The following is a 14477-nucleotide window of genomic DNA, read 5'->3' on the forward strand; positions in this document are numbered from 1 at the left end:
CAACAAATACGCCCATCTCTAATTACAGCATATTAATATGCAACTCTTTTAGCACAGGCAGCTAAGTGACACTTGGTTGGCTAAAGGGACGCTGTCTCTAGATGCTTTTATCGAAGATAACAAAATAATGGCACATCAAATCTGTATATGGAAACTAACATGACTACAATTAACTTTTATGCGGTGTATCCTGATAAATAAGTTTGTCTTTTCTGTCTTTTATTTACTGAGAACACTGACGCTGTATCACAGATCCGCGTTTTAATATTGATAATATAGTGGGATGATATTTTAGTGACTAGTCTTACAAAACGTCACCATCATTCATGCACTATACCCTGTTGAGAGTCTCCGACAGTCTAAAGAACGCATATACTCCAGCAGCAGATCATGTGACCACTGAGTCACGCGACATCAACATCGCTATGGAAACCAGACACTCCCCCGGAAGTAACGCGTCACCTGCACATGCGCATTATCCCGGTCAGAGACCGAGAGCTAACAAGAGGCGCGCCTTCCAGGTAGGACGACGTAAGCAAAAGGGGGGAGGAGTCATTAGTTTAAAGCACCGATACGGCGTCTAGCTGGTGCTCTGCGATCAACACAACTAGCGGTAGACACGGCTCCCATTCTGCTTTAGGGGGGGTTAAACCTCAGACTCCCCATCTGTTCCCTTAACGGGATGATTATTGACCCAGTCCCACGCAGTCAAGGTTGCTTGGGACTTATGCTCATCTCCTAGACCTCAGTTCAAGCCCCTGATGATTACCTACTCAAGTATGAAACGCGTAGGGCAAGGATAGGAATTTACCAGGGTCAAAATTGGGACTGCTCTTGTAAGGGCGGGAGCTATACTTAATGTGGGCCAGGGTGCAATAGGGATTATTAGGGTCTCCCTTTATTTGCGGGACCTCCCACATCCAGTGACACGTGGTGGGACTCTTAAACTTGCGAGCCACGCCACCTCGGATCAATGCACCGGGCATCAAGACAGCAATGTAAGAACGTTCCATACTGTGTTTTAGTGTCTTATTTGGACCATGACCCCTTGCCAGTTCACTGGTTAACAAACAACCACGGTCTAGCAGAGGTATGTACTGAGACCATATGAAATTTGCATTGTATAAAACCTACTGCATTTCTTATGTAGTGGATATGTGGGGATATTTGGTCTTTTAATTGTCCTGCCCCAACGGATATAGCAGGGATTCTTGAGTGAGTTTTCACTAAATTAATGCTTTGTTTTGTGGTCTTTTGTGGAGCTTGGATTTTAATAAGTTGAGTAAAAGCTAAGTTTTAATATTTTTTCACTTGTGCTGCTAACATATATTGCCTTTCTGGTGAATTTTCCGGTATCCTTAACAGGGATATAGGAACTCTATTGCTTGTAATTCACATCAAATACTTAACATTAAGCATGGCATAAATATTTCAGATTTTCAATATGCTATTATAGAAAGATTCTGTAATAGCATTGAGAATCGTCTTCCATTGTATAACAAAAAGCTCATGGACATTGCTTTTTCTTCAACCAAAGGATTAAAATCACTTTATTCCACCATCACTAATTGTCAAGGAGATATTAATCGTGAATGTATAAGATTTGTTTAAAGGGGTATTCCGGGAATATGAACGTCTGACACAAAAACCCATGATGATATAAATAAATGAATATAACAATACTCAATGTCATTAGTCACAAAATGGAGCTTCAATAGTTAGATTTTTTGATTTACAAAATGTATGGCCTCTCTAAAGTAGGTGGAGTTATCACTAAGATGGCCGCCACTGGAAACTACAAGTTCCATGATCCTTTAGTTCTCAGTAACTCTGCCTCCCTCTTATGCTCTGCTCCCAGTGATGATATAACAGACTTTCTTGCTCTGTTACCATAGTAATGATGTGTAACTGCCATCACCACAACACTGTCCATACTGGATGCACTGCAACCAACCGACTACAGCCAAACATAGTGATGATCACATGACCGGCCCAGGCAGGTGCAGGACATGTGATGTGGACATGTGACCAGCGGCCATCTTCTGTCCTGTGTCTGTTCTGCAACGGACCGCGCAGAGGAAATCTACGGACTGATTAAAGGGCCAGTAGCATTTTAATTCTTCATTACAGTCTATGGGGAGCAAAGGGGAGCAAAATTTTTAATAACAACTAATTACACATTAGCTTATATTTTAAGGACCCATTTGTATATGAATTATGCTGATTCCTGAAATACCTCTTTAACTATAGGGCAATTATTGGTAATATGGAAAAAAAGAAGGTAGAGAGCGCAAAAATAGTGTAGCAGGTTTAATTAATGCCAATCCAGTAGTTAAGTGCAACTATATGCTCACCTTGAGAGGTTGTGTCATAAGCCACAACCAACTTGTAATGCTTTTGTAGACCAAATCCGCAGGGCTGCCCTTGGTGGACCCACAGTCTCCCGACCAGTGGGTATGTTGGTTTGGCAGAAATCATTTGCAATTGGATTGAAAACTGGCTGAAGGATCGTATCCAGAGAGTTGTGGTCAATGATTCCTACTCGAAATGGTCACCCCATTGGTGTACCCCAGAGTTCTGTGCTTGGCCCACTACTATTTAATATATTTATTAATGCATTGATATTAAGAATTAATAGCACAGTGTGTATTTTTGCAGATGACACCAAACTGTGTAGTGTAATACAGTCTATGGAGGATGTTTATAGGCTGCAGGGTGACTTGGACAAACTGAATGTTTGGTCGTCCACTTGGCAAATGAGGTTTAATATGGATAAATGTAAGGTTATGCACCTGGCGGCCAATAATCCAAAGGCAAAATATGTCCTTGGGGGAGTGAATCTGGGAGAGTCCCTTGTTGAGAAGGACCTGGGGGTACTAGTAGATCATAAGTTGAATAACAGCATGCAATGTCAATCAGCTGCCTCTAAAGCTAGTAGGATCTTGTCATGTATCAAAAGTGGTATGGACTCTCGTGATAGCGATATAATATTACCACTATAAAAGGCACTGGTTCGGCCTCACCTGGAATATGCTGTCCAGTTCTGGGCACCGGTCCATAAAAAGGATGCCCTGGAGCTGGAGACGGTTCAACGTAGAACCACAAAAATGATAAGGGGTATGGAGGGTCTTAGTTATGAGGAAAGATTAAAACAACTAGATTTATTTAGTCTGGAAAAGAGACGACTACGAGGGGACATGATTAATTTATTCAAATATATGAATGGTCCAGTCTTAAATGCTATGGTTTCGGCGCCCGTTTATGACATTTTGGTTGTTTTTGTTAAATTTACACATTAATACAAAAGACAATATATAATATATACTAAATATATCTAATACATTATTCTCCTGTTCTTTTTCTATCAGTATTATAAAGTTTCACTTTGATCACGATCTGTGCGTATATTTTTTCTAATTGGAAGAGTGTTATTTCCCCTTAGTATCCCTAGAGGGCGTATGTTTGTATAGCTTGTGGGTGTAGTGATTTCTTTTCCCCAATAGATGGCCTTAGTGTCCTTTTTTATTGGGGACTATGGGCTGTTATGTTTATATTTTACCACTAGATGTCCTCGGTGTGCAGGGGATTTTTCAGGTGTATGTGACTACGCGATTGTAGTGTTGGTTTTTTTCCACGAGATGGCATTTTTTCATTTTCAAAGCATGAGGTGGTAAGAGATCAGCGTCTCGTAGTCTGGGTGTTTACTGCCAATCGCTGCGTTTTTCGTGCGGTGCCGCATCGGACCCGGTGAGTATGGGTTTTTTTTTTCCTTTTTGATAGTGTTCCTGCATCTAGGATGTTATCTGCCTCCTTATGTTAGTGAAGTATAGTTTCCGCCAGTACATTTAATCCACCCGGATTTAATGTGCCTATTTTATAAATCCAGTATATTTCTCTCTTTTTCAGGGATTTAAACCTGTTTTGTGTAGATTTACTTATATGGTCAATGGGGATAACTGTAAATTTACGACACAACTGATTATGTTTTAGGACACAATGTGGGGATAATCTGTGGTTGATTTTTTGTGTTTTATGTTGTGCCTATTCTGATTCATTCTAGTGTTACATACTGTTTGCCACAGTTACATTCTATTAGGTAAATAACATAATTGCTTAAAGTGTGTTTAATGTTATATTTTTCCCCTGTAGCATTGGACTTGAATTCTTGTGTTACTTTTATCTCTGTCTAGCAGAGGCATTTTTTGTCCCCGCATTTAGAACTCCCTATTTTATTTTTATTATTAGGCTCTTCTTTCTTTCTGTGTCGTTTTAACCGACACTTGTTCCAGGTATTGGTCGTTTAACAGAATATGCCAGTGTTTTCTATAATTTGTTTTATTTTTTTATGATCTTTCGTGTATGTGATTATTAAGCTTAGGGGGATCTGTTTAAAACGTTTTTGTTTTGACAATTTTCTTCTCAAGGCATTCTTTTTGTTCCTTTCCTTGATTTCTTATGTAGGCATCCCTTAACAATTCTTTGGATAGTCTTTCTCCCTAAAACTTTGCTGTAATACTTTGACTTGTTGTGTGTAGTCTTTTCCATCTGTACAATTCCTCCTTATTCTTTGATATTGACTATACGGAATCTTTTTTAACCATTTGTGGTAATAGTTACTAGTATAGTCTAAGTACAGTTACTTACATCTACTGTTTTGAAAAATGTTTTAGTATATACTTTCCGACCTCAGGGGAATATAATTAGATCTAAAAATTCCAATTCCTTCTTATTATAGTTCAGGGTGAATTGTATCCCCCATTCATTTTATTTTTAATGTTATATTAAACTTACAGTTACTTTACATCTACTGTTTTGAAAAAATGTTTTAGTATATACTTTCTGACCTCAGGGGAATATAATTAGACCTAAAAATTCCAATTCCTTCTTATTATAGTTCAGGGTGAATTGTATCCCCCATTCATTTTTATTTAGTTCTTCGTGGAAGTCCTTTAGGGATTTTTCATCACCTTTCCATACAAGGAACAGATCATCTATATATCTTTTGCAACTTACTATGTTGGATTTATACTTTGGGTTAGTGAGAATATGCAGTTCCTCAAATACCCCCATAAATATGTTTGCATCTGAGGGAGCTACCCGTGTCCCCATAGCCATTCCCTTTAATTGATGATAGGTGGTATCTGAGTATGTGAAGAAGTTATTTTCTAATATCATTTTTAGTCCCTGTAGAATGAAATCTCTTTGCTTATGTTGCAAACTGTTGTCTTGCATCAATATATATTCTACACAACCTATACCTATATTACGGTGAATATTTGTATAGTGCAGACACATCAAAGGATACCAGGATGTATTGTTCATCCCACTCTGTATCTTGTATTAATGTTATAAGATGTGTGGAATCTCTTAAGTAACTGGTAAGTCATTGTACATATGATTTGTCTTTCATGCACTTTCTGTTGCACCTCCCATATTTACCTTTTCAGATTTATACTTTGTAAATAAAACAACTTAGAAATCTTTAAAATGTTAACTTTTTAAATGGAGACCTGTGATTACATTTTCATAAATACAACTAGAGAAAGGTTCTCATAGAGCCCTAATAACTAACAACCTTGTTTTAGCTAAAAAAATTTCCCTCTCATCCCCATAAATACACTTTATCTTGTTATTCTGGCACCAGAGGGGCGTGTCCTGCTTGATCCGCCCTCCCATCTATACCTCCTCATTTCCCATGCCTCTCCTCAACATCTTATATGGTGAGGGGGATGTCGTCTAAGGTCTTTTTACCCAGTTATGTTTGCAACATGTAGATGTAGACCCCATATATGTATCTGGTCACATGGCATGTTCATAGCATCCCTCTATGGACCTCTACTCCTTCCCATCCTCCATGGAGTCATGCTGTAATTTCATGTGATCAGATACATACATGCATACAGACTGTGAAAATGTAACTTGCCCTTAGCTACCTCATGTCATGTCACCAGGTTGATGTCATCTAATGATATAACAAGTCTAAATGCTACAGAACATGTTGCTATGTGGAAAATTGAAAGAGAGCTCTGTCAATCAGGAACAAGGAAGCAGGGCAGTAACCACTGAATATGCAGGGCTTCATTGGACTCACCTCAGGTGATTTGCATATAAGTTGACAGACCGATTATTTATTTATTTATTTATTTATTTTTTGCATTGCATCCATAGATAGGAACCATGTAGTGATAAGGTCAATGCTTTCTAATCATAGTGTAATAGATGTGGGGATTTGGCCCAGTAGAGACCGTGGTAGCGGGGTGCTGGGATGCAGTTCAAGACAGGGACACCAGGGTACAGTCCAAACAGGTCTCGCCTGCGTTTATTGCAGCAAAATAAAACCAGCCTTTACATTCAGGTATTTGAATAAACAAAAGAAAACCTACCCGTCAGGGTGCTAACTATACAAATAGTCCACTAGCTCACACTAAACAAAGATCACGTGGCTGCTCCAGACACACAGGTCAGAGCTGTGTCCTCTCAGCCTCCTTCCACAGAGAGACAACCCACTCAACTCTGCTGAGTCATTTTATCCAGGCTAATTAGGCTGTTCCCATCACCTGTGTCCAAGGTGCTGGACAAACCCACCTCAGCACTAAGGCCTTGCATAGAAGCAAAACCTAGGGGAAACATACCGCCCATCCACCGTTAACCCCTTCAGTGTCTCACATACCCTCCCCCTCTGTTTGACCCTGTGGGGACGAACACTTTTGGCCATCAGACAGTGGGTACGGGATAGGGCATCGGCATTCCCATGCAATTTTCCTGCTCGATGTTCCACCGTGAATTTAAAATTCTGGAGCATTAGGAACCACCTTGTGACCCTGGCGGTCCTCTCCTTGGCCTGACTCATCCAGGTTAGGGGAGAGTGATCGGTCACCAGTGTAAACTGCCGCCCTACCAAATAATACCTCAGGGATTCCAGAGCCCATTTGATCGCCAAGCACTCCCTCTCAACTATACTATAGTTCTTTTCAGGAGGTGTGAGCTTGCGGCTCAGGAATGTTACAGGATGTTCCTCACCCTCCACTACTTGGGACAGGACAGCCCCCAAGCCCACGTCAGAAGCGTCAGTCTGCACAATAAAGGTCTTGGTGAAGTTAGGGGTGATCAGTATCGGTCCCTCACACAAAACCGTCTTAAGTCGCTGAAACGCCCCCTCAGCCTCTTCACTCCACTTTACCATCACCGCCCTGCTACCCTTAGTCAGGTCAGTCAGAGGTGCCGCTATTGTCGCAAAATCGGGGATAAATCGGCGATAATAGCCCACTATGCCCAGAAAAGCCCTCACTTGCTTCTTGCTCAAAGGTCGTGGCCACTGCTGGATCGCCTCTACTTTATTTACTTGGGGTTTGATGACCCCTCGCCCAATACGGTACCCCAGGTAACGGGCCTCTTCCAGACCCAGTGCACACTTTTGGGGGTTCGCTGTCAGCCCTGCTGCCCTCAGGGAGTCTGCCACTGCTTGTACTTTGGCTAGATGACTCTCCCAGTCGTTACTATAGACTATAATGTCATCTAAGTAGGCCGAGGCATAACTCCGGTGAGGCTTTAGCACGAGATCCATTAACCTCTGGAATGTGGCGGGAGCCCCATGTAGCCCAAAGGGGAGTACCACGTACTGAAAAAGCCCATCAGGGGTAACAAAAGCGGTCTTCTCTTTAGCCCTGTCAGTCAGGGGTACCTGCCAATACCCTTTCGTCAGGTCAAGGGTGGAGAAGAACCTAGCCTGTCCAAGTCGTTCTATCAACTCGTCAACCCTGGGCATGGGATAGGAATCGAATTTGGACACCTCGTTCAACTTCCTAAAATCATTGCAGAACCGTAGGGAACCATCAGGTTTGGGAATCAACACAATAGGACTTGACCAGTCACTTTTAGACTCCTCGATAACCCCCAGGTCTAACATCTGCCTGACTTCTTCGGATATGGCAAGCCGGCGCGCTTCAGGGACCCGGTAAGGTTTTTGGTGTACCCGGATGTGGGGTTCGGTTATGATGTCATGCTTGATGACTGAAGTACGTCCCGGTAACTTAGAGAACACCTCCATATTTCGGAGCACAAACTCCTTCGCTTCCTGAATCTGGGCCCTGGAGAGGGACTCCGAGATCCGTACTTCAGGCACCTTGGCATCGGGTACACCTACCTCCGGTGTCCCCTTCTTGGAGACAGACGCCTTCTCTACTCCCATGGCCATCAGGGACTCTCTTTCCCTCCATGGCTTTAGGAGGTTCACGTGGTATATCTGTTCGGGTTTCCTCCTCCCCGGCTGAGATACCCTGTAGGTTACCTTCCCCACTCTCTCCATGACCTCATATGGCCCTTGCCATTTGGCCAAGAACTTGCTCTCCACGGTGGGCACCAGAACTAGCACTCTGTCGCCTGGGTTAAAGGTCCTGAGTCTGGCTGACCTATTGTAGACCCTAGACTGGGCCTCTTGTGCCCTTGTCATGTGTTCCTTTACAAGGGGCATTACCGCCGCTATGCGGTCCTGCATAAGGGAGACGTGTTCTATCACACTATGGTGGGGGGTCCTCTCCTGCTCCCAGGTCTCCTTGGCTACATCCAAAAGCCCACGTGGGGAACGGCCATATAACAGCTCAAAGGGTGAGAAACCCGTGGAGGACTGGGGAACTTCACGTATGGCAAACATCAAATAGGGCAACAAACAATCCCAGTCCTTCCCATCTTTGCTGACCACCCTCTTAAGCATCCCCTTCAAGGTCTTATTAAACCTCTCGACCAGGCCATCTGTCTGAGGATGATACACAGAGGTGCGGAGCTGTTTTACCTGTAGTAACTTGCACATCTCCTTCATTACCCTAGACATGAATGGGGTACCCTGGTCAGTCAAGATTTCCTTGGGGAGGCCTGTGCGTGAGAACACCTGGAACAGCTCCCTAGCAATATTTTTGGAGGAGGTGTTCCTTAATGGAATCGCCTCGGGATACCGCGTAGCGTAGTCCAGGATAACTAGGATGTATTGGTGCCCCCTGGAGGATTTGACTATGGGGCCAACCAGATCCATTGCAATCCGTTCAAAGGGCACTTCTATGATCGGTAGCGGGACCAAAGGACTCCTGAAGTGGGAGACCGGGGCAGTAAGTTGGCACTCATGGCAGGAGCTACAATACCGGTTTACCTCCTCCCATACCCCGGGCCAGAAAAATCGCTGCAGGATCCTCTCTCGGGTCTTCTCAGCACCTAAGTGCCCTCCCAGCACATGTTTGTGTGCCAACTCTAGCACCAGCCTACGGTGAGATTGGGGTACTACCAGTTGCTCAACCTCCTCACCCCGTATCTGGTCGACCCTGTACAACAGTTCCCCAATAATCACCATTCGGGGGTATATTTTACCAGCCCCTGGTATTTGGAGTACCCCATTTATCACCTTGACATTCTCCCGTGCTTTAACCAAGGTAGGGTCCTGTAGCTGTGCAGCCCCAAAATTGTCACGGGAAATCTCAAGGTCCAGCATGTCGGTCACCTCCTCGTGGCCCTCGACCTCACCAGCTAGGACCTCTAGGGGAGAGAATTCATCACATGGGGTCACCCCTACTGCTGGTGTGTGTACATCGGCCTCAAAGGGTTCAGGGGCCAAGGCCGGACATACCTGATATCCATTATCTGCAACAGCACCTGAGGTGGGTCTTCGTCTCCAGAGGTCCCAAAACACCGGTAAGTCTCTGCCGATAATAGCCTCATGAAAAAGGGTCCCCACCACCCCCACTTCATGGGTAACAGTACCACAAGGGGTATGTAGGTTGATGACAGCAGTGGGATATTCGCGAGTGTCCCCATGTATACACAACACTCCCACTCTCCGCCCACTGTATAGTCCAGGATCAACCAAAGTTCCCCGCACCAGGGTGACCAGACTCCCTGAGTCTAGCAAGGCTTCCACTGTGTGACCACCGATTGTGACCATGCATACTTGGGGTTCTGCATCCGTGACTGACTCTGCCGCCAGAACTGGCCGGGCAAACAGTGACACTCGCCGGGTCTGGTTGCAGTCCATTGGCTCCACTGACAGTGGACAGTTGGCAGCAATATGGCCCATTTCATGGCACCGCCAGCACTGGATACGGCCATGACCTCTGTCACGAGCCTCACTGGGTTTCTGGGTATCCACGCCCCCCAATGAACCCCCTCCCAACCTGACATGTCTCCCCTTTTCCGCAGTAGCAATCTTACCAGCTGGTTTGGTGACCCTGTCACTGGCACTGCTTCGTGTGGGAGAGGTAAGTAGAAGGTCCTCCGTAGCCCGATACCTCTCTACAAGGGACACAAGCTCCTCAGCTTTTGTGGGACCGGCCTGTCCAACCCACCGCTGGAGCCGAGAGGGCAGAGAACGGGTGAACTTGTCGAGGACCACTCTCTCTACCATCTGTGCTGGGGTGCAGTCCTCTGGTTGTAGCCACTTCCGGACAAGATGGATCAGGTCATGCATTTGGGAGCGTGGGGGTAATTTTTCTGAGTAAGCCCACTGGTGGACCCGGCTGGAGCGAACTTGAACGGTGACCCCAAGACGAGCCAGAATCTCCGCCTTTAGCTGGCCTCCGTTTCACTCAGGTCGTAGTAAGCCTTCTGCGACTCGCCGGTCAGGAACGGTGCCAGGACATCTGCCCACTGCTCAGCCGGTAACTCCTCTCGCTCAGCTACTCGCTCGAACACAGTGAGATACGCCTCCACGTCGTCGGTCGTCGCCATTTTTTGTAAAGCCTTTTGTACTGCAGCCCGTGCGGAATGCTGGACAACCGGGTACCCTTGCAGACCAGTATGGGACCCCTCAGTAGTCGTCGCTTGCGGTGCTGCCATCATGCCAGAAAACTTCTCCATCATCAGCTGGAACATGGCTCGGGATTCTTCCTGCTGCTGGCGGGACCTCTCCTCCTGCAGCTGAAACATGGCTTGCTGCTGGCGGGACCTCTCCTCCTGCTGCTGGAGCATGGCTTGCTGCAGCTGCCGATTAGCCTGGGACTCTTCCTGCTGCTGCTGCCGATTAGCTCTGGCCTCCTCTTGCAGGTATTTAATAAAGTCCTCCATCTTGGCTGTATCCTGCAATTTGCCTGCTGCTTTCACCCAGGCCATGCAATGTTGCAGGATGTATCAAGCCTTTCAGGTGTATGTCTTTTTGAACTGCCCGCAATCCGAAGCACCATATGTGGGGATTTGGCCCAGTAGAGACCGTGGTAGCGGGGTGCTGGGATGCAGTTCAAGACAGGGACACCAGGGTACAGTCCAAACAGGTCTCGCCTGCGTTTATTGCAGCAAAATAAAACCAGCCTTTACATTCAGGTATTTGAATAAACAAAAGAAAACCTACCCGTCAGGGTGCTAACTATACAAATAGTCCACTAGCTCACACTAAACAAAGATCACGTGGCTGCTCCAGACACACAGGTCAGAGCTGTGTCCTCTCAGCCTCCTTCCACAGAGAGACAACCCACTCAACTCTGCTGAGTCATTTTATCCAGGCTAATTAGGCTGTTCCCATCACCTGTGTCCAAGGTGCTGGACAAACCCACCTCAGCACTAAGGCCTTGCATAGAAGCAAAACCTAGGGGAAACATACCGCCCATCCACCGTTAACCCCTTCAGTGTCTCACATAGAAAACACATCTAAATCAAAGCTAAAGTATTTATTTAGGGTGAATTAATTTGCATGGCAGGTTTTTTTTTTTTTTAATTTTTGATATTTTCCATTATAGATTGAAGATCTGAAGATGAAAGTGCTAGACTTGCGTGGGAAGTTTAAAAGGCCAGCATTGCGTAGAGTTAGAGTATCAGCTGATGCTATGCTGCGTGCACTACTTGGCTCAAAACACAAGGTCTCCATGGATCTCCGTGCAAATTTAAAGTCTGTGAAGAAGGAGGATACAGAAAAGGTACAATAAAATTATTAGAATGTTTAAATTTATAGTTTCATAAAAGTTAAAGTTGGAAATTAGATGCAGGTCCATCCAAATCCAAAATTGTTGATTCAGAGAAAGGCAAAAAATGGCAATAGGGGAAAAGTCCTTCTGACCTGATTATGTCAGAATAACTCTCTGGATCAACATCAAATTAACAAAAAGGTTTTGTTCCCATATACTTTGATATTTTTGTTCTCAAAGAAAGGCTTCCAGGCCAGTCATAAACCTGTACAAAGACTCCTCAATCACAACATCTCATTGCTATTTTTAGGCCACAGGCTTGGTATAAAATTATCATTATAATGATAATAAGGTTAATCCTGTCTTTTTAGTGCTGAATAAACCCAAATTTAGTATTTTGTCATTGAGCTAGTCTATGCATTTCTGTCTAAAAATTATTTGCTCTACTATGCACCTCTTCCATTTGTACAAGGGCAAAATGATGTCCTTCTCATGAGCACCTATGCCTCTCTTGATATATTCCTTAATTTAATTTAATTTAATTATACTGCCTGGCACTGGTCAATAAAATTACATATACAGGACATGGAATGGCTGCTGAGTAAAAAAGCCCAATGGCTGAGCAAAATGGCTGGAAATATCTTCAAATCAGTTGGTCACAAGAGGAATGCTAAAGATCTTCCTAACAAATCTACCAGAAACTGCTTCCCAGCCAAACAAAGTCACAAAGATGTTGCTGGCAGACTCGTGCATAACGCAAGCACTGTTTCCGATAAAACAATAAAAGTATTTACCTTCAGCGGGCCTTCCTCAATGCTCCTGAGACCAAAATTTTCCCTCCACAGGAAGTCTTCAGCAACTTACAAGCCCTGCAAAGTAAAAACTGTGCAAACAGGATACAAAATAATTATTGGACGTAAACTGAAAACGAGCAGAACGTCCACTGACTCAGCAACTCATGATGGCTTTGCCAAATAGAAGGCATCAGAAGAAACCATGTCTGAATTAATGCTAAAACAGAAGCACTCTGGCATTCCCTGCATCCTTTCCCAGTACCCTTACTCATCTCTGGCCTATCTTCAAAAAAGAGTGTCACATATTCAAATTTTAAATGGCGTCGCCATGGCATTCAACTTGTGGATTCCCACAATGATTTAGATGAAAAATTCACTACCATTCAAGCTATACTAATTGGGGGATGTTTATCATTGGTTTTGCAGGGCTTTTTTGACTTCCAAAAGTTGCATAGAGGGTTTTAGAGACTTCATTGGTAAAAAGTTGCACACTTCACTATACTAGAACTAATACTAGTGCAACCCCATGCAAAGCCAGATTCATGACTTTTTGAAAGAAAAATGCCAGTAAGTAGAGCATAAGAACATTTATTAACGGGCCAAAGACACTTTAATTCATCTGACAGGCAGAAAAGATCCAAAGACAGACATAGAGCTGTCCCAAGGAGCCTGCCTAATGATACATCTCTCCATTAGACTCTAAAGACCTAATACTGTCTTTAGACAGTATACAGATGCTTGCCTGCCCTGATAAGTTCCTTCCTTCCTGACTCCCCTGCCGGATCTTGTGCTTCTATGCCCGAGAGAAAGCTGTGTGTCTGCGATTATCCTGAGTTCTCGTTGCAACCCTGATTCTGTTACTGACTTTGCTTCTGTGCTGCCTGTCTCAACCTCCTGCCTGTCCCCGACCACGGTTTTGCCTTACTACTCTGTACTACACCTTGACCTCCACCACGGACAAAATCGCATCTGTAGAGCGACCTGGTGGTACCACGCTGCAGCAAGTCCAACCCACTTTGCGGTGGGCTCTGGTGAAAACCGGGTACCATTTAAGACTCCATTCCCCGGTGTGGGCTTACTTCATCGTCCATGGTAGTCCAGTGGGTCCACTACCCCTGGTTCCTGACAACAGATAAGTGCAACAACTTAGAAAAACATTCTTACCAGATCTAGTGGACTATGAGTTTTGTATTGATTGTGCCCATGACTGCCCAAACTAAGCAATATACTATTACAGTCCCAACAAATATTCTGCCAAGATTTACATTCCTCTATGCAGATAGCATAATCTAGAATGTTTGTTTTGGGGTTTTTTGCATATTTAATTTTATTGAATTGTAACAAAAAATAAACAAAAAGCTAAAGTACAATTAGAGATACAAAGGCAAAAAAACATTTCATATAGCACATGGGCCACCCTGTACCATCCCAATGTATAATTAGTTTCCTGGTAGATCATGCAAATCGCCAATTTATTTGCCTCTAGGAGGATCTTGTCTCTCTGCTCTGAAGAGAGGCTGAGACACAGATCCCTTTCCCACTTGAGCAAATAAGGAGGGATATAATCCTGTGGATGGGGGTGTTTAAGAATTAATTTAGAAAATTAGAGCCCCTCTTTTTCTGTGTCCATGGGAGGCAGGACAGAGGGGTCTCAATTGAGCAGGCCTCTTCACAGATCCAATTGTTTTAGTGGTGAGTGCCTTTACCAGTCTACTATCCTAGATAGGTGAGTAGCTTGGTAGTATTGTGTAATGTCTGGTAATGCTACTCCCCCTGCACATTTAGCAGCATGTGATGTCATCCTCTTCAG

General features: G+C 44.2%; 2 protein-coding genes across 2 annotated transcripts in view; both read left to right on the top strand.

Annotated features, from left to right (window-relative positions):
• IGFN1 (immunoglobulin like and fibronectin type III domain containing 1) overlaps window positions 1-14477 on the top strand; it is a 743161-nt gene that overhangs the window by 669414 nt on the left and 59270 nt on the right. The window lies entirely within an intron of this gene.
• TNNI1 (troponin I1, slow skeletal type) overlaps window positions 1-14477 on the top strand; it is a 143608-nt gene that overhangs the window by 69861 nt on the left and 59270 nt on the right. Inside the window, exon 5 of the mRNA XM_072137227.1 lies at window positions 11709-11885. Coding sequence (XP_071993328.1) covers window positions 11709-11885 — 177 coding nt within the window. The remainder of the gene's footprint in view (window positions 1-11708; window positions 11886-14477) is intronic.

This window comes from Engystomops pustulosus, chromosome 2 (genome assembly GCF_040894005.1).
Source record: "Engystomops pustulosus chromosome 2, aEngPut4.maternal, whole genome shotgun sequence".
In the NCBI taxonomy this organism is placed as follows: domain Eukaryota; kingdom Metazoa; phylum Chordata; class Amphibia; order Anura; family Leptodactylidae; genus Engystomops; species Engystomops pustulosus.